General features: G+C 40.3%; 2 protein-coding genes across 2 annotated transcripts in view; both read right to left on the minus strand.

Annotated features, from left to right (window-relative positions):
• The window catches only part of BTBD9 (BTB domain containing 9), a gene marked incomplete at its 5' end in the record, with an annotated part of 119,808 nt that extends 117,679 nt beyond the window's left edge, over positions 1-2,129 (minus strand). The window contains one exon of the mRNA XM_084261004.1: positions 2,048-2,129. Coding sequence (XP_084117130.1) covers positions 2,048-2,129 — 82 coding nt within the window. The remainder of the gene's footprint in view (positions 1-2,047) is intronic.
• A 5,734-nt stretch (positions 2,130-7,863) lies between these two features.
• GLO1 (glyoxalase I) lies at positions 7,864-15,406 on the minus strand. Its single transcript, XM_084261264.1, has 6 exons — positions 15,319-15,406; positions 14,156-14,238; positions 12,863-13,003; positions 11,930-11,997; positions 10,731-10,820; positions 7,864-8,431 (listed from the first exon to the last, which is right to left on the minus strand). Exons 1-6 carry the CDS (start codon positions 15,397-15,399, stop codon positions 8,343-8,345), a joined length of 552 nt encoding a protein of 183 aa, XP_084117390.1. The 5' UTR covers positions 15,400-15,406; the 3' UTR covers positions 7,864-8,342.
• Positions 15,407-22,265: the final 6,859 nt, after the last annotated feature.

The raw sequence follows: 22,265 nt of genomic DNA on the forward strand, positions 1-22,265 counted from the left end.
ATGAATTCAGTCAACCTTTGAAGTGACCTGCACATTTCTTATTTGAGGAAGTAAAAAGTAATATACTGTTTTAGTTGTGGCAAGTTGCTGTGAGGTCACAACTTCCCTGGCCAGCTAAATATCTATTTTCCTAGTTGCAACTCCAACTATTACTTATGATAAAAGAGATGGATGCTACCCGGGTGTGGCAAAACCCTTCATGAAGATCCTTCCGGCACCTTCTGTCCCCAAAACACATCACCCCTTTCAGAGCATATAGGTGTTTAGTCTTCCTGGCAGTCAAAGAACAACATTTAACATATTCATAATTTAACATATCAAGAATAAAAAGCAAAGCCACTGACAAGCCTCTTGCCAGCACCACAGCCTATTTCCAGGAAGTATTCAGAGCTCACTAACTGCTTCAGGAGTCAGCTGCTGCAGCTCTGTTCATGCCACAGAAATAAACAGAGCAGGATTCTCAGCGCGCTGGAAGTGGCATTAAAACAGATGCCTGTTGAGACTCTTGCAGTACAGTCAGGGGCCTACAAATCACTTCTGCCTAAGACCCCACCAGAAGACATGCTTCCTGGTGGCCATCTGCCACAGTGAGCATGTGAAAAACACAGCCTAGCACTTCTTATGTAAGGCCCAATGTGAGGCTACTATTACCCAACGTGTGTCCTTTTCCAGCTTGCTCTATTATTTATTTTTTTTTTAGTAAATAATCTGTAACATGTTATGGCATAGAAAATGCAGCAAGAGCGGCAAAACCCAATGGTGTCTTTACTAACGAGCTCTCAAACCAGAGCCACAATAAAGGCCAGTACTCAGTTGCTTCCCTCCATCATTAGAGTGAACACTGAAGAGTCCTCTGGAAAACGGTGCTGTTTCATTGAAACATGGAAGAGGTTTTTTTTATACCAGGCACAGAAAAAAGAGCTTCATTAATAATTTGAATAACTGATAATCCTACTGAAACGTTAGAAACAAATACAAGTAAACATACTATTCTCAGAAGTGAAAACAAATCTAGACTGTTAACACTGAGCAAATAATTTCATACCTATGAAATGATCAGTTCTTTCTTAGGTAATGAAGATAACACAGATTTTGTCAGAATTACACAACTGGAATGTTCTTAAATATAATTCTCTTAGACTGATATTTTATCTAGAAACAGGAACTGTTTCTCAGTTGACTGAGAGAGATTTGAGTGGCATATACATTTTTAGTGATTCTTTACTTCATAAAGTGTTGTACTATGATTTAATTAAAGTGTTACTTTGCTGGAATTTATTTCCAATTTATATTGCAGACTCACAGAACACTGTAGGTGTGACAGTGAGGCTACTGTAGAAACATACCATCATATGGCTTGTTTTTTTAATGGACATACAGACCTTTTATACAAAAATAATTTGTTCTCATAAATTCTGGTACATCTCAGGAGACAGAATTTTTTTAGTAAATATTTCAACATACACAGAGTATAACCCAAGTAAATACTTTGATTCAGTTAAAACCCTCTCTACAGAAACTCCTTTGTGCTTCTAAGTTGACTCTCAGTGAAAATTGCAGGAAAGGGAAAAAACCCACATGTTCTAATAGTAACCAAAAATAACAACTGCAGTACAAATTTATAGAGAATATGAAAGATCAAGTAAATGAAATTCATGTAACTTAAGTCTCATCTCCAACCCTTCTGTTTTGAAAGGATTAGAAGCAGATGTTCACTCTGGTTAACTGTAAATAACTACACCATTCAACAACACTATCCTAAACAATTTAGCACCAAATTGACTTAAAGCACACAGTAAGCTGTGCACTACCTGTCTGCAAACACATTTCCCTTATTTAAGTGCTGTTGTGCTAATTTTTACATTCTGCTCAGAAACATCTTCCTCTGACAGAAGTTCAGCTAGGTACAAAGAACAATACACAAAATGTATATTATTTACTAACGTAAGTATAAAGTGAGGATTAATGCCCTTGATACCACCTAGTTAAAACAGCATACAACTAAACCTTAAGTTAAAATCTCAAGAAAATACATTGGTCTACTTACCAGTAAAGCTGTCTGAAGATCTACAGTGGGAGTAGCCTGTAGGCAGATGACCAACTTCCTGAAAATTAGGGTTTTTCGCCATTCTGAACAACAGACAGATTGAACAGCAAGCTCATAGAAATGGTATTCAGCACCATCCAGCTGCACAGCAAGAACTGTACCATTTCCTGAAACAATGCGTGAAACATATACCATCAGAAACTGGGGGCATGTAGCCTATGGCAAATGCAAATAAGATGCACACTTGTCAGTTAAAACTTTTGTGGAAATAAATTCTTTAAAAAAATCCCTCTGTTCCACCAGAATGCTTCTAATAAAGACAGGACAGAGCATTAGAGTGTTTTTCTTTGCGCCATCATCATCCAGTTTTGCCCACTGTTTTATACCATCATAAAACGGTAACACATTGCCATTTATTTATTCATTATAAGCCACAAAATTTTCATCCTGACATTCTTACTACAACATCAATGTCCCTGGGAACACCGTTTTCCCACATGGATGTCCTAATTAAACCAGGCCTATACCAACTGCATCGCACACATTTTATATTCTCTACATCTTCTTGCCTAGCTAAAGGTTTTGGGAGTTCTGTCAGTTTGTTGTTGGGGTTTGATTGTTGAGTTTTTTTACAATACTTCAGGCTGTTGCAGATCATTCTCTTGTGCAAGCCTTTAATTTTACAAACAAGAAAACAAAACAAAACTGTAGGGTGAGGAAATACAGAAATATAGAGGCTTTATTTGCTTAAACACATAACCACCACCACGAGTCTCCCTTGACAAGTATAAATTATTGTTATTCTTCCCATCATACCTACCAGCAGGAAAAATAAACTGTATTTAATTTCCTAAACAGATGAGACTTTGATCTACGAATTCTCATGTAAGATACACTCTCATCTTCTTTAAAGTATGTTTTTATGGGAGCAAGGGTGGAGAAGAAAGGAAAAAAAATTGTAGGTAGGCTTACAAATTGAAAAGTAACCAACCACACCTTACTAGCAAATTGCAAACAGGTATTTGACAGAGATGATCACCTGGCTTTGAGGAATAACATGCAGTACACAAATATTTACTTTTACAAGTAATGTATGTTATTGGTTTGTACTATTAAAATGTATCCAAAAGCCATTTATGAAAATTCTTGTGGGCTTTTTTTTTTTAGATAAGTATCACTGAAGAGACTTAGAGACCTGTTTACAGACTCTTAACATGAGACACGCCAAATGCACTTTGAGAGTAGGCTCAAATCTTAAAACACATCAAAAGCTAACGATCCCAACACAGGGCTCTGGGAGGGGGGTGTGCTAAACCTTAAAAATTATGCAAGGGAAAGGCATTGCAGGACAAGCAACATTGCAGGCACACTGTCACCAAGTTCGCATCGAAGTGTTTGTGGTTTGGGTTTTTGTTTTTTTTTTTAAACCTCTGATGATTTGGCAGCTTCTTTTAAGTCAAAAGTAACATCGCTGAATCACAGCAGCATGTAACTTACAAGAGCAGGTAACTACAAAGACCCCAGAAGAACCCGTGGAAACACTACGCGTACTATCGAAGTGTCAAAACACCCAACTGAAAAACAAACGAAGGGCAAGGAAAAGAACGAAAAAGCAGCCCACGACAGGGTGCCGCACAGCGCCGGGGCAGGCAGCGGGCGCGGCAGGTGAGGCAGGCGCCTCACACCCACGGAACAGAGGCCGGCCGAGAGCCAGAGATCCGCCCAAGGTCGCGCCCGGGGAAGCCAGGGCCGCCGCCTCCCTCGAAGCCGCCTTCTAAGTCCGGAGGCGGCGGCGAAGCGACCCCCGCCCGCCCAGCCAGCCGGCCTCCGCCTCCCCCGGCTCCTCAAGGAGGCGCTTCAAGCGAAACCCCTTCACCGCCTGGCACACACAGCTGCTTCCCGGCGATGGCAACAACCCGCCGGCCCGCACCGTCACCCGCTCCTGGGGCGACTTATCCGCTCCCGGTGGGAACCACCGGCGGCGGCACGTCGGCCCGCCGAGGGGCCGCGGTACTCTGCGGAAGAGGCCGCGGGAGCAGCCGCCCACCGCCGCCCGGCCGGCCGGCCGGCACGACCCCGCTCCGCGACAGGGTGACGAGAGACACGGATCGCCGCACCCGACCGCGACCCTCCCCCGGGACTCACCAGCCCCGCCGACAACAAGGCCTCCACCCCCTGCCCCGCAGCCGTCGCTACGCCAGCCGGCGCGCTGACGTCACTTAGCAACAGCAGCCGCCCCCCTGCGTGCTGACGTGCGCGAGCGCTTCCGAGATCGGTGCGGCAGCCGGTCCTAGTGGCGCTGCGGGCTCGTGCCGGCCTCCGTAGTTCCGTTCCCGTGGCGGTTGCTGGCTTCCTCTTCCGGCGGGAGGGCAGAGGGTACCGGCCCGGGAGAAGGGCGTCTGTGGCTCAGCCACTGCGCCAGGCTCCGCAGCGGGTCCTGCTCCCGCTGCCCCACGCAGCCGGCGGTGAGGCCGGGCTGCCCGTCGGTGCCGCGCCACCACCCGCTTCAGCGGGAGGGTGAGGGCGGCGGGCAGGGAGAGCCCGGTGGCGGCTGCCGTAGTGACAGCCGGCCTGTTGCCTACACCAGCGTTATAATTGCGGTGTCCCGTGTAGGGCTGCCTGGGAACGTCACAGCAGCGTCCTCCTGCCCGCAGGCAACAGCCCGCCCGGCAGTCCGAAGCCAGGCACTTGCTCAGACAGCCGGGACGCGCCGATGCCCGGCCGGTAGAAAACAGCAAGTGATGTTAAGCCTTCCCTATCGCACTCATCTGCTGGTGCTCAGTTACCTCCGAAACGGGCGTTTCCTTTGTTTAATGGTGTGCTCGGCAGTTTCTTGCCAACCGGCATGGGTTGTGACTCCCAGAGTGATGAGCACCTTTCCCTGTCTGTAAGGAGAGCACGGCGGCCATGGGGTTAATTTCTGCTGGACTGCATAAGGCTAAATTTAGACCCTGCCATGTGGCAAAGCACTACATGGTATTTAATTCCATGCCTTAGTTAGCAAAAAAAAAAAAAAAAAAAAAAAAAATTTGTTACATTGGAAGAAGCAAACCCAGGGCTGTCAGTGAGAACATTAAATAATTTCAAGGTCTTAAATCTAAAATACCTAACGTCTGTTACAGGTTAAAAGCAGCATTCATGGATTTCATAATTGAGAATGCTGGTTAAATTTAATTAGTTCTCCATAGAGCATGTAGCAGTAACTTTGTTTAAAACCAAAACATGCCCAGTTTGTGATACTGCCATAAGAAGTTTGTAGATGTCAGGTTTTTCACTAGTTTCCTCTTTATTACCTAACTATCTATCCCATTGTCTACACTTAGTCAAGCACATTAAAAAAACCCCAAGGGGCATTCCAGGATTAGCAAACATTTGTTTGAGAACTGAGTAGAAAGCCCATGTAGTCACTCACTGAGCTACCTATACATGCCCTCTGACTTACTCATCTATTTATGACCTATCCCGGTTTTAATTACCAGATTCTGTACAATTGGGTCAATAGCTTTTCTAGTCACACCTGTACTTTGAAGTGTAGTGAAACAAGTCTGAATCAAACACTGTACAATGATAAAGTATGAACCATCAAGTTAGATGCTTGGAGTATGATGAGATTTGCCTTGGTCATAAAGCTTTAGACGATATATCTATTGACTGGAATCAAACTGTGTTTTAGAGAACTTTGCTTAGACTACTACTATTAGCTTAAATAATTTTTCTACCTACACAAATCTAATAGATTCCAAAGGAACTATAGTTAACACTCATGCTTTGGTTGAGGTTTACTTCATTTTAAGTTCCTGTTTCAGGATGCCAGCAGCAGAAGGGATGTATATGAAAAACACAGTTCAGCCATCAAAACCTATGGTTAGCTGCAATCAGTGGGACACTAGCCTCACTGCTGTAGTACTCGCACTGCTTGGTGCTATTCTCATCTTCAGAAGATCTCATACTAAAGTTACACTACAATAGTCTTCAAATTAGGAGTTCTCTTAATTGCTGCTGTAAGATATTCTGCAGTACTGTGTACCTTTTCTTAAAGTAGGGTGAAGTTTCATGAGTCAGCTGAGCCAACCTCACATTCTGCTAAAGCAGCTTTATTCGCTTGTTTGGGAAATTGAGCAGCCTTGAACAGGCTCTTCACTTCTGCTTAATAAGCCTGGCATAAAACTAACCCAGCATTCAAGAAAATCTTTGCCACTGGGAAGAAGATCGTGAGATCATGTGGTGACAGCTATTAACACAGCTCTCTTAGGAGATGTCACTCCAAACAGTGGCAACTATATAGTATCTATCAAAATGACCTAACATACAGCAGAATAATCAGCTGCACAAGCAACAAGACAGGGTAAGTATTAGTTCTGGAAGTACAGGATGGCAGAAACAGAGAATACAACCATGAACCAACAGCGTTGTTGTTGCAGAAAAAGAGGGAACCTGGCCAACACTGAAGAATGGAAAGAACCTATTCTGTATGAATGACACTGATAAGGCACAGCTTAAAAGTGTGGTTTCTGCTTCAGTAGAGACCAACCATATAAATGACAATTTAAAAAATCAGGGTTGTTTCATGTATCAGAAAACTGCAAAAGTAGTATATTCCAAGTTACTGTCTACTTTGCAATGAATTTATGATGGCTTGCACATCTGTATGGGGTATTAAGCACAGTGATAGTTTCTACATTACTTTTCCAACACCTACTAAGGCTCAGATGAAGTGTATAATTAATTTTACTCATTTCCAAGAGTAAACAAAATATCTTGGATTAAGTTTTGTGAGTGATTTTTCATGTGGAGCTCCAAAATTACTGCATTTATATATGCAAATCTGTGAAGATAGGGACAGCATCACTTAGCATTTAGGTCATTAGCATAGTAGAAATAAATTACAAGACATCCTACATTTTTGTTTTAATTTATAAGCCAAGGAGTTTTTATTAACTCTTAGTTATATATATATATAGTTATAATGGCTATTATTAACTCTTCTAATCAAGTTACACAGTTATTTTCACTAACATAACTCCTAATTCATATTCTATCACCAGATTGCTTTTCCAGAAAGATTCCACAAACCAAAACAGACAGACCTTCAGTTATCTAAGGTTCAACAATCAGAAAAGCAACAGGTTGTACTGCTTTAAAATTATGTTTGTAGCTTTCAGCAACACTGTCTTTGAAAATGAATTGCAGTGCCATTATACTATCCGGCAGTCATGTAACTGAAAACTTAGTAGGAGCTAAGTGCTATTCAAACCACAAGAAGACAGGGCAGAGGGCTTTTTCCTTGTTAGAAGGAACAACAGGATTTCAAAGCCTGACATGTTTTACACTGTCCATAACAGGTGGAACAGCATAAAATCAAGCAATCTGTGCAACAGATATGTTACATGTTTTCCTGCTATTTACAGGTATAATTTCAGTAACTGTCACTCATTTTGAGAGACCAGATTAAAACATCTACAAGTAGGAAACTTGTTTCATATTCTCATTTTCATCAAATTCCTAATGCAGCACGTACAGAGCATTTAACTTAAATATAGCCGTAGCCTTTCATCAAAATAAAAATTATCAGCAAGTTCTGTCTAGTGTTGGAAGAGACAAGAATGACTGAGTTAGCAACTGTGAGAACTCTTATCTTGTCTGTCAAGCAACAGCCAGAACCTGAAGGACTGAATGCTTTCTGCTGGACTGATTAACTGCCTCCACAAAATTTCTTGTTTCAAGCAAGGATGTTGAAGGCTGCTCCTTAAAGAGTTTTGCTTGGCATAATATAAACATGATGAGGAATTTCATAAAACACGCTACTGAAGTCAAAGTTAGTCTGACATTTTTATTTTCTAGCGTACAAGATAGGAGATGAAGCCTTCATGATCTTCTGATTTCACTGAAAAAAAATATTCTGAAGTTGTTGGCTTTTCCTCCTTGTTGAAATCGCGGGTAGTAACACAGGACTTGGTTGTTGTTAGTTTAAATCTAAACAGTGTGAGTTGCAGCGGATTTCTGGTCACATATCTTTTGAGAGTGTCTATTGAAATATTAATCAGTGTTCAAGAGGAGAACCTGTGTAAGTGCTCTTCCAAAAGAAGGTTGAGTATGCCTACTTGGAATTATACTGCAGTGGCATCACGGGACAAGGAAAAGGAATTCAATTACATTTAGGTCCCGGGGGATAGTTTTAGAGGAGACACTGAACACAACTAATTCCTCTCCATTAAGCAAGAATTTCACACACACACTTACAGATTTTCTCCATGGGACTGAAAGTGTGCATCTCATATAATGTATTTCATTAGAACTAAGTGAGAGTCACCATGTGGTTAGGATTCAAAATTTCAATCCAGTAGCCATCAGGGTCCTGAACAAATGCAAGTCCTTTCATTTTTCCTATTAGGGGAAAAAAGAAAAAAAAAAGTTAAGACTACAAGACTAGATCTTCATGTCAAATATGACTACTTTGAAAACTATTTTTCTTAGGTTTTTTTTCCTTTTGAATGACAAATAGTTCAAACTTAGACAGCTAATTCTGAAAACATCCAGATTCATTTTTAATCAGCATTAGATCTCTGTATGCTAAATTGTCAATCTTAGTTTCAGCAAAGCTGTAGTTTAAAGTCATGTTGGAAATCCAACTGTTTGTTGATCATAGTTGAGTGTTTTCTGTATATGTGCCTGTAAGTGTTTGTCTTCTACATTCAGAAAAACATTTTTGTGCTCCAGGATGTCTCAACATATTTCCTTGAACTAGCTTTGCAAGTACTTTAGACATGAGTGTTCCTCTATCCTGTTCATCTCCCATCATTCCTACCTCCACACTTAAGTTTGTTACTTGTTTTTGCTTGTTCCCCCTCTCCACGTGGTTTACAGTACACATTTCAAAGAATCACAGAATCATTAGGTTGGAAGAGACCTTTGAGATCATCAAGTCCAGCTGTATCTGTCCTCTACTAAACCATATCCCTACGAACATTGTCTACCCATCTACCCAGTTCCCTGGGCAGCCTGTTCCAATGCCCAATAACCCTTTCGGTGAAGAGTTCTTTCCGGATGTCTAAAATCACTTTATAAAGCAGAGCAATGTGGGGCAGGAAATGTATTTAATTTTACTGTGGAAAAAATATTACTCATTAAAATAGGGTCTCCAAAAGTTGTCTTGAACACATCAGGGCAGCACAGCTGAATATTACCATAAAGTGTTAACCACACACTTGTAATAATATTTCCTCTACTGGGCTACTCACTATAACAGAACCAACATAATTCTTCATGTAATCTAGTTGCAAAAACTTTTGAAGTAATAGTAGATGCTTGATTCAGTAATGTAGGAACAAAGTTTCCAGGCTGCTTCACAAACAAGAAACATGAAGTCCAAAACCTCTTCCTCCTCCTTGGCATTTGCTGCATCAATTTTATTTCTTAATGCTAAAAATACACCTTTTCTCTCCCTGTCCACCCCCCTCCAACTTGACTGCTTCAACTGTTCTTTTTTTTTCTGCGAATTATTCCATTTACAGTCTATGCTTCCCCTCCTATGTACTCAGAGCTGTGCAGCGATACAGAATCAAAGTCAGGAACTCATTTCTACTCTCTCAAGGTTCACCAGTTGCTGAACAAATTAAAAAGGGGCTAAGAAACTCTAAAACGTTAGAAATACTAAGTCAACTATTAAATCAAGATATCTGTGTTAGTTACCTTTTCAGCTACACTTACAGCATCTGCTTCAGCTGATAACACAGTGAATATACTTAAGTCTCTTTTCAATTACTTGTTCTTACTCCTCTAGCAAGGAATCTAGATGATCAATGCCAACACATGTAAACTGAAGCTTCATGTACTAACGTTACTTCCAAGCTAAAAAAGAAAAAACCCAACAAGTGCCACTGTGAATACAGGCAACAGTCTGGTTTCTAAAGCCAGAAGGAAGAACTAGCACAGATCTGTGCTTGCTACTGAGTATTAAGATGTCCGTTTTGGAATGCACCAGTCCTAAAACTCTCATGAGGTCTCTCCACAAGAGAGAACCCAGTTGAAAAATGCAAGGCTTCTCACCACTGATTTCTGCCTGTAGGCTATTGATGCAGACATTCTTTTTTTATGGAATCTCTAGACATTTGAGCAATATATTATGCATTTTTTACTAAGAGTTAAACAAGTCAAATATTATACAGACCATCATTTCTACCAAAGCTGACAGAACAGTTAAAAAAATAGAGATTTGGTAGCACTAGAGGATTTAAATAAAAAGAGCCAGAGAAATCAAGAATTATTCCATTTTAAGGGGTAAGACTAAGTATGTCTTCTGAGTCACCTTGTTTTCATATGCTAAGAACCAAGCAAGTATGAAATGTGGGAATTTGAACCACGTTACAGTAAACTCTGTAATAACTCTAGGCCATAGCGTATGTGGTAAACTGTGACATCAACAGACTATGTGAATTTTAGTGAAGGTCAGGCTACAAACAGAAGGCACGCAGCTAGACTGATTAACTTGTCACTGAGATGCATCTGTCAGTTTGGCCCACTCCATAAGAAGGTTCATAACCAGTTTAGTACCTGGTTCTAACACCCAGTTATACCGACTACTAGAAGCAGATTACCCAGCTTTCCAGGAAGATCTACTGAACAGAATTTATTAAAACAAGGAGATAAAAAACCCCACAAACTTGCATTTCTGATCAAGACTTACCATCATCTGGTTTCTTCACAAATTTCACTCCTAGTTCTTCAAACCTCTTACAAGCTTTATTGACATCAGGGACAGCAATTCCAATGTGTCCTGTGCAACAAAGTAAAAAGAGTAAAATACACCGAAGTGCTGCTGGGTGTTCTAAGAACAAGTTCACTCAGCATTTAATCTTGTGCAAAAAGATTACATAACACATAAGATATAATTTTATACTAGAAAAACGTTGCTTCCAGAAAGAAAAGCATTTTGGGTATTAACATTAATTTCCTTCAGAGAGTCAGCTTTCTGATAATACCTTTTAAAATAGGAATTTGAGGGTTAAAGCATCTCATTGTTTAAATGTGAATATTGTCTAGAGTAGGGAAAGATAAGATTTTTCAACCAAACCATTCCATCTACATTTCCTTTCTTGAAGCATGTCCACATAATGGGATTTTGTTGCATTTACTCAGGTCAACAGTACAAGGAGTTTATCATTAATGCTGTATTTGTAGAGACTTAACACGAGCACTATTCAAGGCCTGAGCTTACACATCAATTCAGAAGCTTTAAATGTCAAGTGGCTAGATGGAGTATGAAACTTATTTTACAAGCCAGTGACCTTTCAAGCACTCAAAATATCAAATTGAGCCACACACAAACATGATCCTCAGTGCTACACACAAACAGAATTCTCCTTCTAGTATAAAATGGGTGCCCAGTTGATTATAAAATAAAAATCCAAATGTAAACGACTCTAAACACTGTGATGATCTGATACAGGAGTAATTATCGTTCTTCATTTGGTTAATATTAGTAGGCATTTGCTTGCCAAAGGATTAGTTTCTTTATAAAATGTAACTGTGGCTCATTACTCTGAAACACATTTGTTTACCTATTTTCAGCCTTTCACAGCACACACCCTAGAAAAGAATTAAAGGAGATGCAAGCTCCCTTCTTTCCTAGTGCTGGTGTGTTTTCTTCAAAGTCACCTACTAGAAAAGTCTTTTCATCTATACAAGTTTAAAATATTTTCTCTACAAGTTCTCATAAAAATAAAGCCTGCAGCATATACTCACTGAATAACCTTTGCACAGAATTTATATAGATGTTTTCTAAGAAACTATTTGAAACTCATTTTTTTCCCAATAAAGGAGAGAAAAAATGTAATCACAATAAGCTAAAGCTTAAAAACTACAAACACAAAACTAAAGACCTACCAAATCCTCGGGGATCTGAATTGCCATTGTGATAAGACTGATTTTCATCATTTTCAGTGCCCCAGTTGCTGTAAGAGGTAATTATTACATATTGAAGAAAAGCATTGAAATTAATAAATCCTAGCTATTCAGTTTCCTCAGGAGGACAAGTTGGTTCATTTAAGAAACCAGATATTTTCGACTGTTGGCTGCATTCATTAAGATCTCAAGATTTTCTGTAAAGGTCCTAGGGATTATCTAGGGGCTAATCCAGTCACGTTCGCAGCCCTGCACTAGCATTCAGGTCCTACATCTGAACGAGTCAGAGACACTCCTGGCTCACTCAGATTAGAGAGAGGGCTGCAAGAGTCACAGAATCACGGAATTGTAAGGGTTGGAAGGGACCTCAAGAGATCATCTCTACCCATCACTGAGCAATAAGCAATGAGGGTAGCAGGTCCCAAGGCTAAGCAAGACAATGGGGTGTTTGGGAAATTCTTTCTGCATGGTTACAGTGATCAGTAGCATTAACTTAATTGTCCTCTTTACAGGAAGTGTTATGCTTTGACTTAAAACCTCTTTTCATTCAATTCCAAAACCAATAGTTATGCATTATTAGGGTGCTCTGGGGATCCAGAGAAAATTCTAAACACCTGTGTTTTCCTAAATTCTGTGGCTTCCCTAGCCAGATGGAATGAGTATTCAAAATATAGCAAGTCTTATCTCCTATTTATGTTCCATCATCCACCTAGCAGTTTGAAAGAGCTCTGGAAAGAGAAAGATTAAGCTTGCCAAGTATCCAAGAGCTCATCTGTATTTTTTAGGCCGTATCACAATGAAGATGTTACCACAGTAAAGATGACATGTTTTATTCAATCCGACAGGATTTACACTCATCCACTTCTGTTTAATCACTGTTAGCTAAATATCATCCCTCATTATATTGGTACTTACTGTGTCAGTTCAAGTGTAGCTTTTCTAGAGAAGGTCCAAGCTGTTCGCTCGGTTTTATCTTTCGGTATATCATTTTTATCTTCATACCCCAGGAAATACAGCGAGAACTTCATAGAAGGAAAATCAAATTTCTGAAGCAGCCTAAAGAGCAACAATTATTTTCAAACAGCAACTTTAGAAAGTAATCAGGTAGCTTGCAAATAAACCCCTATGCTTCCCCCATGGAAGAATTGCTCCTGTGATTTTTTTTTTCCCTTTCTGACTATAATCCAGATCTTAAAATAGCTACCTTTTAAATTATCAGAGAGAAACACTCCAGAACATATTTCAAACCTACAAAAATTAGAAGAATCAGACACTTAAAAGCAAAACTGTTAAGTAACTGAATAGCAAAGCCAGTACACAGGCTAACAACTGAGCTCTGAAAGGCTGCTTGCAGAATTTATCCCTTTACTAGATCTAAGAACTCACCAGCTTTCCTGAAAAATATTTGATACATATCTATTTTCACCAAATTTTAGAAATGTCATGGCATACTTCAAACCAATTTTTATGTAGGACATTTAACCAGAGAAAGCAGGCATGCAAAACAAATCTAATTTCTTTTTCAGCTTACTAGGTATTTAATTTCCATTTTCTCACACCCATGTCTTTAGTAAAGTGGAAGTAGTTTATTTAACTTTACTCTGGACTCATTTCAAGATGTTTAAAAATATGCTAGAATTTTGTTCTGAAATAACTCATTTCAAATGCCAAGACCATGCACAGAGCCTTAGCATAAACATGTTAGGCTGCTACGGAGGATCTGCTTCCCAACAGCCTTCTCCAAAACTGTGAGTTTGGACCCTGTCTCTAGCTTCTGATGCCTTGGTCTCATATGACCAGAGGTGGTCATAAGCCAGCTCTGAGAACAAGTAGAAAACTTAATTTCAAGATTTATAGCAACAACTCCTGATTATAAGCAACTGTCATAAAAGTCATCAGTTAGCTGCAGGCTCAGTGAGGAGGAAGTAACCACGTTGTACACTGATAATTAAGGACCTATTAAAAAAAAAAAACCCAACAAAACACCCAACATTTCTAGCCAAGACCAGGATTAATTCATTTGCAGTTTAGGCAGTAACTGTGGGAGTTCTCAGAGATTGCCAGACTGCCCAGCTGGACATTGGCTGATGAACCAGCATTGTTTATGTGGTTAGACCAATTAACATAATTAGATGAAGACAATGCAAACTTTCCTTTTCAAAAGAACTGTAGGAAAAAGCAAATTTATGGCATACAACTTCCACTCACGTCATTCCAAGAATTCTTGTATAAAAATCCAGTGACTTCTTAGGATCCTTTACTCTTAACATTGTCTGCTGGAACAAAAAATCCTGGGGGAAGAAGTAGTTGATTGTTTATAAATCAACCAGAAATTAATTACGGGTATTGACAAAGATGCTAGTTACTTATAAACCTGCTAGTTTTAGATGCTAGTATTTAGATGTTATAAGTAACAGAGAGTACTATGGTAAGCATAAATAAAACCTTTTGTCCTCCACATACAGATTTGTCTTAAATAAATATGCCATTGTAATGTTTAAAACAAACAAAACCATTGCTGGTACCACTCAATACAGATTATCAGTGGTATCAAAGAAAGAGTATTGTTTTTATCTTTACTATTATTTTATGGAGTCGTACTGCAAGTACTTTGCACAAGAGCACACTAGGGACACGAACGCCTGATACTGGGCCTCACTGCAGACACACCATTTAAACACTGCTAAACTTCAGAACTCATCACTTTCATTACTCCATTGCTCAGGTGTTGTATTTCTGTCAAGCCTGATGAAATCTTAACAGCAACACCGGCCTGCAAATCGGTAGGGGGTATTTTTCCTCATGCCACAGAGTAAATTTATATACCAAGGGCTCCTGAACGACTAAGCGGATGAAAAGTGAACGAATTGTATTTAAAAGCAAAACCAAGAGATGCAGAGCTGCTGAAATGCAATCATAACGTTCACCGTGTAAAAAAAGAAGAATGTTTCTGGTGTTCTTGGGGATGTCTTGGAGGTTTTGGGGTGGTTTTTTTGCAGCCCCAGCATCTGCTGGCCCAGGAGCCCTCTCAGCTCCCGCCTGACCGAGCTCGGTGCCCTGGCACAAGCGCGTTGCGGCTGGCCCGGCCCTAGGAGCTCACAACGATCGGCCTAGAGGATCCACTAAGCGTGAAACCGAGCCGCATTCACCGGAACAACCGTCTCCCCTTCCCCAGACGCCGAGCTGGCAAAAACCGGGCCGGTGCTCCCGTACAGGGGGGCGTTGCGCCCCAAGTAGTAGCGCAGCTCCCCGTCGAACAAACACCAGCTCTTCCCCTCACCCCCCCACACCGCCTCCCATCCACCGCTCGTCCTCCCAGCACAAGCGCTGCCGCAGCCCCGAGCCCTCCTCGGCACCGCCGCCCACCGCACCTTCGTGCTGGCATCCGGCTCCGAGCAGGCGCCGTAGGCTGCCTCATCGCTGAGGCCGCTGGGCTCTGTTGAGGCCGCCATGTCAGGAAAGGAGGAGGAGGAGCAGGAGGAGGAAGCGGCGGTGGCTCCTACGGGCAGGCAGTACCTCGCCCCGCCCTGGGGGCGTCCCGGCAGCCGGGTCGCTACTCTTGCCAGAGGAGATAGCGCTTGTGTGATGAGATGTAGCACTGCCTTTTCATTCCTATAAGCATTAAAGGGAAGGAGCCCCTCACCCTAAGTATGGAGCTAATTAACTAAAGCATGAAATGAAACCTTTCACCTTGGTGTGTTTTTTGGAGGGGTTGGGGGGGTTTGGTTTTGGTTTTAAATCCTGCCGACAGGCGATATCTTTGCGCGGTAGGGAAATTTAGCCTTGTGCCGTCAGCTTCTATGGCCCGAGCTGCCCGAGTCCCCGCGCAGCGCCCAGTTCACCTCCTGGGCGCTGAGCTTTGGCGGCGCCTCCGCCCCAGCGGCTGCCGGCGGGGAGCGAGCTCCAGGCGCGAGCAGCGCCCCAGCCGTTACGGGACCCCTACCGCCACGGCGGCTGCCGCCGCGACTCGCCATCTCCTGTCTGCCGCGCTATGTAGCGCCAGGGCCGCAGCAGGACGGCTCACCGGGGGAGACGCGCCCCACGGCAGGGTTTGGAACCGCTTGCTCGATCTCCTAAGTGGGCAACGGCCGGCGGTTGCGCTGCGGGGCGGGGGGGGGGGCTGCTCTCTCCCTGCGATTTGAGACGCATTCAGCAGGTCAGTGAGGCGCTTTGCCGACACCTCTCCGCCAAAGCAGAAGTGCCGGTTAAGCCAGAAGTCAGCATCCCTCATGCTCGGGAATTCTTCCTTCCTCCCTTTTCCTTCCCTTCCCGTCTTCTTTCGCAGAGGTGCTAGAAACCAGACTCCCTTTCCTCGCATGAACAAGTTCTGTAGTCAAGGTTTAGGGCACCCTGGAGCGGAGCAAAGGAAGTTTTGACATAAAAGCACGTCTGGTGTTACAACTAGGATAGGTAGGAGTTCATGCTGGGTTTTGAAGTGAAAAAATCTCAGCTGAGGTACCACACATCTTGAATTCAAAGGGTCACGGAGGATATCAACATACGACCTGTTCCTTTTTTTTTAAGGAAAGCTGCAAAAAGCCTCTCTCTCTCATCTTGGGTTTTAGGAGAAGGTACCAACTTCACTGTCTAACTTCAAGAGGACGGGTTAAAACGCATGCAGCCTATTCCACCCGAGTGTCAGGGAAGAAAGTACCCCTGCTGACTACGTACATGACCAGCCCAGTCAGACAAACACAAAGGACCAGTGGAATTGATTAATTTAGATTCCATGCTTTCCTTTTATTTCATGACTTTTCTAAGTAGGCGTTCCTTAGAATTTTTACTTCGAGAAAGAGACAAACGTTTTGTATAACAGGTGATTGCATGCTGAGTCTGTAGAACGGTGGCCACTTATCATGGGGAAAAATAAGGAGTTAGTAATGTAGCACCAGGCATTGCCTTTCATGTGAGCCTCACTTCTAAGCATTTCCCAAATCAGGCACTAGTGTAAGAGAGTATATGACACAGTTACACCTGTAGTAGGTTGCCTTAAGGTCTCACAAGAATTCATAAGTAATTCTTGATGACTAGTTTAATCCTTAGAGTAATAGTACTCTGTAGAATAGTAATTTTTATGCTTTTGTTTTTATCTATTATGCTAGGTGTGACCTTAATGGCATATCTTAATATTCTCTAATTTTTTTCTCCATTATACTATCCCAGTGAAACCGAACAAGCAACTTTCAGAGTAAAAAGTCCACACAAGGTGAGGACTTTAGGCATGGGTCTTCTGGTGATTACAGTGCTTTAGGACTAGTTGCTCAAGCCACATGTAGATTTGAGCACACTGAGTAAAACCTTTTAATTTTCTATTTGTATTTTTGAGTGCTGAACCTGATTGATGGTAGTTAGCAAATGCAAGTGACTACACCCCATAATAGGAAAACATGGAGACAGAGTGCTTAGATGTTTCTTTATAGACTTGGGAATCAGAAACCAAACCTTTCCTAGGCTTCAGGTGCCTGTAAGAAAGCTGGGGAAGAACTGTTTGTGAGGGCATGTAGCAGTAGGACAAGGGTTAATGGTTTTAAACTTGAAAAGGGGAGATTTAGCTTGGATATTAGTGAATCACTGGAACAGGTTGCCTAGAGAGGTAGTGGAGATCCCATCTCTGGAGATAGTCAAGGTCAGGCTTGATGGGGCTCTGAGCAACCTGATCAAGTGAAGATGGACTAGATGACCTCTAAAGATCTCTTCCAACCTTACACATTCTATGATTCTAGGCTTATGAAAAGAAGATGAAAGGAGCCACCTTGCATAAGCTTGCTGCTTAGCAAGCATCCATGAACATAACTTTGTTTGGGGCTGTTTTAGAAATTCTCATCTTGGACAATTAACCTGCTAGTTGCTGGACACCAGGAGAGATGGACTGAGAAATTCCTTTCTCCTATTGAAGAATGGCATCCATTCTCTATGAACTGCAGTGTTTCAGGCGTTAGCACAGAATTAAGAGAAAGCCTGATTCTGTTTCACTATGTTGAAGATGTCTGATGATAGCAATGCTTTAAGATCTGGTATGGTAATGAATACAAAGCTTCTTGGAAGCTCAATTGCATAACAGGTGTGTCTATTTTGCAAACTAAAATTTAAACAAATGATTTATATTCTAAACAGCTTTTATTTCTCAGTAATCTGATGTTTAGTAAAAGTATTAATAATTTGGTTTTATTTGTTGTATAGAAGCAATTTCACTCCACAAAATATAAGTGTATGGTCAAGTATTTTTTAAAAAATATATCTGTAATTATAGTCAGCTTGATATTTTTTAATTATTATAAAATGTATATAAATGCCTGTTATCTTTAGAACTTGAAGAGGACTTGATGGGACTAATAAATTTATATACGTGGGACGTTGATTTTGGGCTGTGCTTATTTTTCATGGTTTTATTTCCTACCTTACTCTTCCTTCCTGTCTTCTTGAAAAGATATATTGGAAAAATCTGGATTGTTCTAAGTGCTTAAGTGCTGGTTTTTTTTTTTTTATCTTTCTTTTTTTTTTTAATTTCAGAATGGAGGGGATACGAAAAAATAAAGAACCACGTTCAAACACTGGAGAAAGTGCAAGGCCAAGTCTTGCTGCCACAAATCGTTCTGGATCTCATCACGCTGCACAGAGTTTTGTGCCTGTTATTGTTACATCAGAAGATGTTGTGGGCAGATCTAGTCGCTATAGTCGGCAACTAGCAAGCTTTTCCCCTTCACTAGAGTCTTTTTCTACTACCAGCCGAAAGTTGTCTAGGTTTTGTCGGAGCGCTAGTGGAGTTCTGTCCTTGCAAGAAGTTTTTAAAGAAAAACAGGTTTAGTATTCAACCTTACATCTTGAAATAGATTTCTGTTTCTATCCTCAGATGCTTGTTTAAATTCAGTTTCTTTTCTTTTTTGTTTTCTTGTTTGCTTGCTTGCTTCTTTGTTCCGTTGTATAATAATTTACACTGAAGCAAGCTCCACTCAGCTTAGGTCCTGCAAGTATTTACCCACTCTAGATACTTCATGTTGTGAATCCTGTTGTAATGTTTCTGTATTAATATAATAAATCAAAATACTGTGAAAAATAAAACCAGTTAATATGGCACACAACTATCTTAAAATCTAGCCATAGTGTATTAAATATTTGCTTTTCCTTGACATATCTTCAGATTAGACTTTATTGTTTATAACTATTTATAATAATCCTTAATAAGTTGTTCTTCTGTTTGTTAGCCTCTGAAAATTTAGATATTTTTAAAAAGTAGGACAGTTATGAAGTCTTATACGATGGTAGACTCAGCATTAGTTGCAAGTGAATTGCCAGATTATTGTGATCACTTTGTGTATTTTTAATTTGAAAGACATGTTTAATTCTTTAGGCTCGATACAAAGAAGAACGAAACTATCGAAGAACGAAAGTTGATGCATTGTATAAATACGTATTTGAAGTTCTCAGTGTCACACTAGGTTTAGATTTAACTGCTGTGGAAGAACTGATTCTGGATGCCCCTTCGGTGAGTCTGTTCTCTGTATTTGTTGGTTTCAAGTATTAGTCCAAATAGGTAGCAGATTAGTCCTTTTGATATGAAATGTTATCCATCATTTAGATTATTTCTGCCGGAAAATGTAATTAGTAAGGCACATAACTCATCTAAAATGATACCTGACTAAGCCATTAAACTCAGTTTCCTGGCAGACTTGCAGATATTTCAGAGGTTTTTGATTGTGGCTTTTTCATCTTTCATACCTCAAGCAAAACATAATTACTGCTGTTAATTTGATCCAAGGGGTTGTTCTCATATCCACCAGTTCCAACAAGTTTAATACATATATTCTAAAGATGATATTTTTATTTGTTAAGCAAGAACTCACTGAAATGCCAAGAATTTGACAAAAATATGTGTAACATTGTAGGAATACTTTGAAAATTAAGAGTGTTATTTAGCCATAAGAGGGGAAAATAATCCCACATCATTAAATTACTGTAATTACATTTGGAAAGGCGCATTAATTAACTACCACGTTTGAGTGCTTTGTTTATCTTTGAATGTTTAAAAGATGGGATAAAGTTGGTTTGTAGAGCAAGTAGATCCCAAGTCTGGGGAACCTCTGAAAGAAAGCTCATTCTTTGTGTATCTTTAGTGTTGTGTCTTTTCATAGCCGTTGTGGTTTAGGCCCAGCTGGCTGCTAAGCACCATACTGCTTGCTTGCTCATTCCTCCCTGCAGGCCCTCCATCCCATGGGATGGGGAGGGGAATTGGCAGAAAAAGGTAAAACTCAGGGGTCAGAGTAAGTCTAGTTTAATAGGACGGGAAAGGAAGAGGAAAGTAACAGCAGCAATCCTAATAAAAGAAACACACAGCAAGCAATACACAATGCAATTTGCTCACTGCATGAAACCTGATGCATGGCCCACATCACCTGAGCAGTGATCTCCCTCCCATCAGCTCTCACCTTTATATTCTTGACTTCATATAGTATGCAGCATCTCTTTGGCTAGTTTGGGTCAACTATCCTGGCTGTGTCCCCTTCCAGGTTACTGTAGAAATTAACTATCCCAGCTGAAAACCAGGACAATAGTATTTCAAAGTGTTTGAACAAATGGGAGCAACTAGATAATTTTTTTTTTAGTAGAGTATCATCAATATAGCTGTATGTGAACAGATATGGGCCTTGCCTTCTCTGACTGCATGATGTAATTTTTGCCTATTAGAGAGATTTTACTTAGCATTCAAAACTCATCTAGCTATATAGTCTCCTTTGAGCAAGCAAATCAACTGTTGGGACATGTTTGGGTTGTGGGTTTTGTGCTGTCACCAGGAACATCTGAAAACTTTTTATTTTTGGAAATTTTCAAGGATTCAGTTTTAGTTTATTCATGAACAGTTTAAACCACTGGGGCAGTGTCAACATTGTCCCAGAACAAATCATTGGTCAGTAAATTCACATATATTTACTGTGTCTTTGATATCTATGAGTTAAGCTTTACCCTTTAAAGCTTTAGTCTCTGTATTCATGCAGTGAGTGTTGAAGTTCACACATGGACTTGAAAGAGAAGCTATTCACAGAAGCTATAGCCACAGGAATAGCTCACATTTTACCTCCTGTGTAAAATCATACAAGCCCAAAATTCACTGTTTGCCTTTCTCTTCAAGTTAAAATGCTTTTTATAGCAGTGAATCTCTCTCTGATTTTATGTTGTTTTGTAACCTCTCATGATATTTGAGGATAAACATTATATGCCACCAAAACCTTAAATAGTGGGATGGTCAAATAATTTTGCATGTCTTAAAGTACATAAAAATATTTTGAGTAAAATGTATTCACTTTTTGATTTAATAGTTGGAAGCCTTTGATGCTTTTTTTGCCAAGGGAGGAAGTAAAGCATTAAAAATTTTCTATCAAGAAGGAGAAGTACCAGAAATAGGTAAAATTTTAGCAATATTAATACAGACAGATGTACTTGTGCCTTCTAGTGTTAATTTTGTTTAATGTTACTCTGAATATAATTAGGTTTACTTGTTAGTAATTTCCTAGCCCTCTGCTATAAGGACTGAGAATTCATATTTTAAATGCCTGCTTCAAGTCAAAGTGTACAGAAGAAAAATTCAGTCAATTTCAGCTCTTCCTGGAAAGTAGGCTGTAAAAAATACTTTCTTCTGAAATCTTTAAGTGGTTGCAACTTTTTTCTAACAGGAGCTATGCCTCCAGTTCATTAGAAAATACTTTTATAAAATCTGTCTTAATTTGCATTTATTATAAATATTTGAATTATTTTTTAGTTTTCACATGCTTGGTAGTGAATTGGAATATAATGTCTAAAAATCCTAACGATTCTCTAAGCACTGAACATTCTCCCTTCTCTAGTTATATGAAATGATCAGACTGCATAAGGTTATGATAATATGAGTTTATTTTATAATCTCTATTTTTTCACTTAGGTATGAGATCTTGTTTGATAGGTTGAATGTGAATAAACAAAGTGCCTCAGTCACGAGCAAATGAACCCCCAATAATGTGTGTGAGGAAATTTCCTTCTCGGTGTAATACACTGAGACAAAATAGCTTTGTAAGGCATGTGTGTTTAGTGTGTAGATTTTTAATTGTGTGGTTAATTATAGCCATGGATTCCACCATTTTTCTTTCTCTTGCACACAAAAGAAGAAAAAATATATTTCTATGTAAAATTTTATTTTACTGTATTCAATTTAAACATTTGATAATGCCCTTACTTTAAAAAATAGTGACAGCTATGGAATTCTTTTCAGAATGTGGTCGGACAATTCCGGGAGTTGCAAAAGGAAGCAAAATGATGCGGTTGTACGTGGACACTACTCCAGGCGAAATTG

Source organism: Gallinula chloropus (genome assembly GCF_964237585.1).
Source record: "Gallinula chloropus genome assembly, chromosome: 3".
Lineage (NCBI taxonomy): Eukaryota > Metazoa > Chordata > Aves > Gruiformes > Rallidae > Gallinula > Gallinula chloropus.

Bases quoted from the DNA above. Each gene is read 5' to 3' on its own strand.
- GLO1 (XM_084261264.1), bottom strand. From the start codon at position 15,399: ATGGCGGCCTCAACAGAGCCCAGCGGCCTCAGCGATGAGGCAGCCTAC. The intron at 10,821-11,929 runs GTAGGTCTTTAG...TTTGTTGCACAG, and splicing joins TTCAGATCCCCGAGGATTTG to GACACATTGGAATTGCTGTC. The intron at 8,432-10,730 runs GTAAGTCTTGAT...TTCCCCTAATAG, and splicing joins TGTGAAGAAACCAGATGATG to GAAAAATGAAAGGACTTGCA.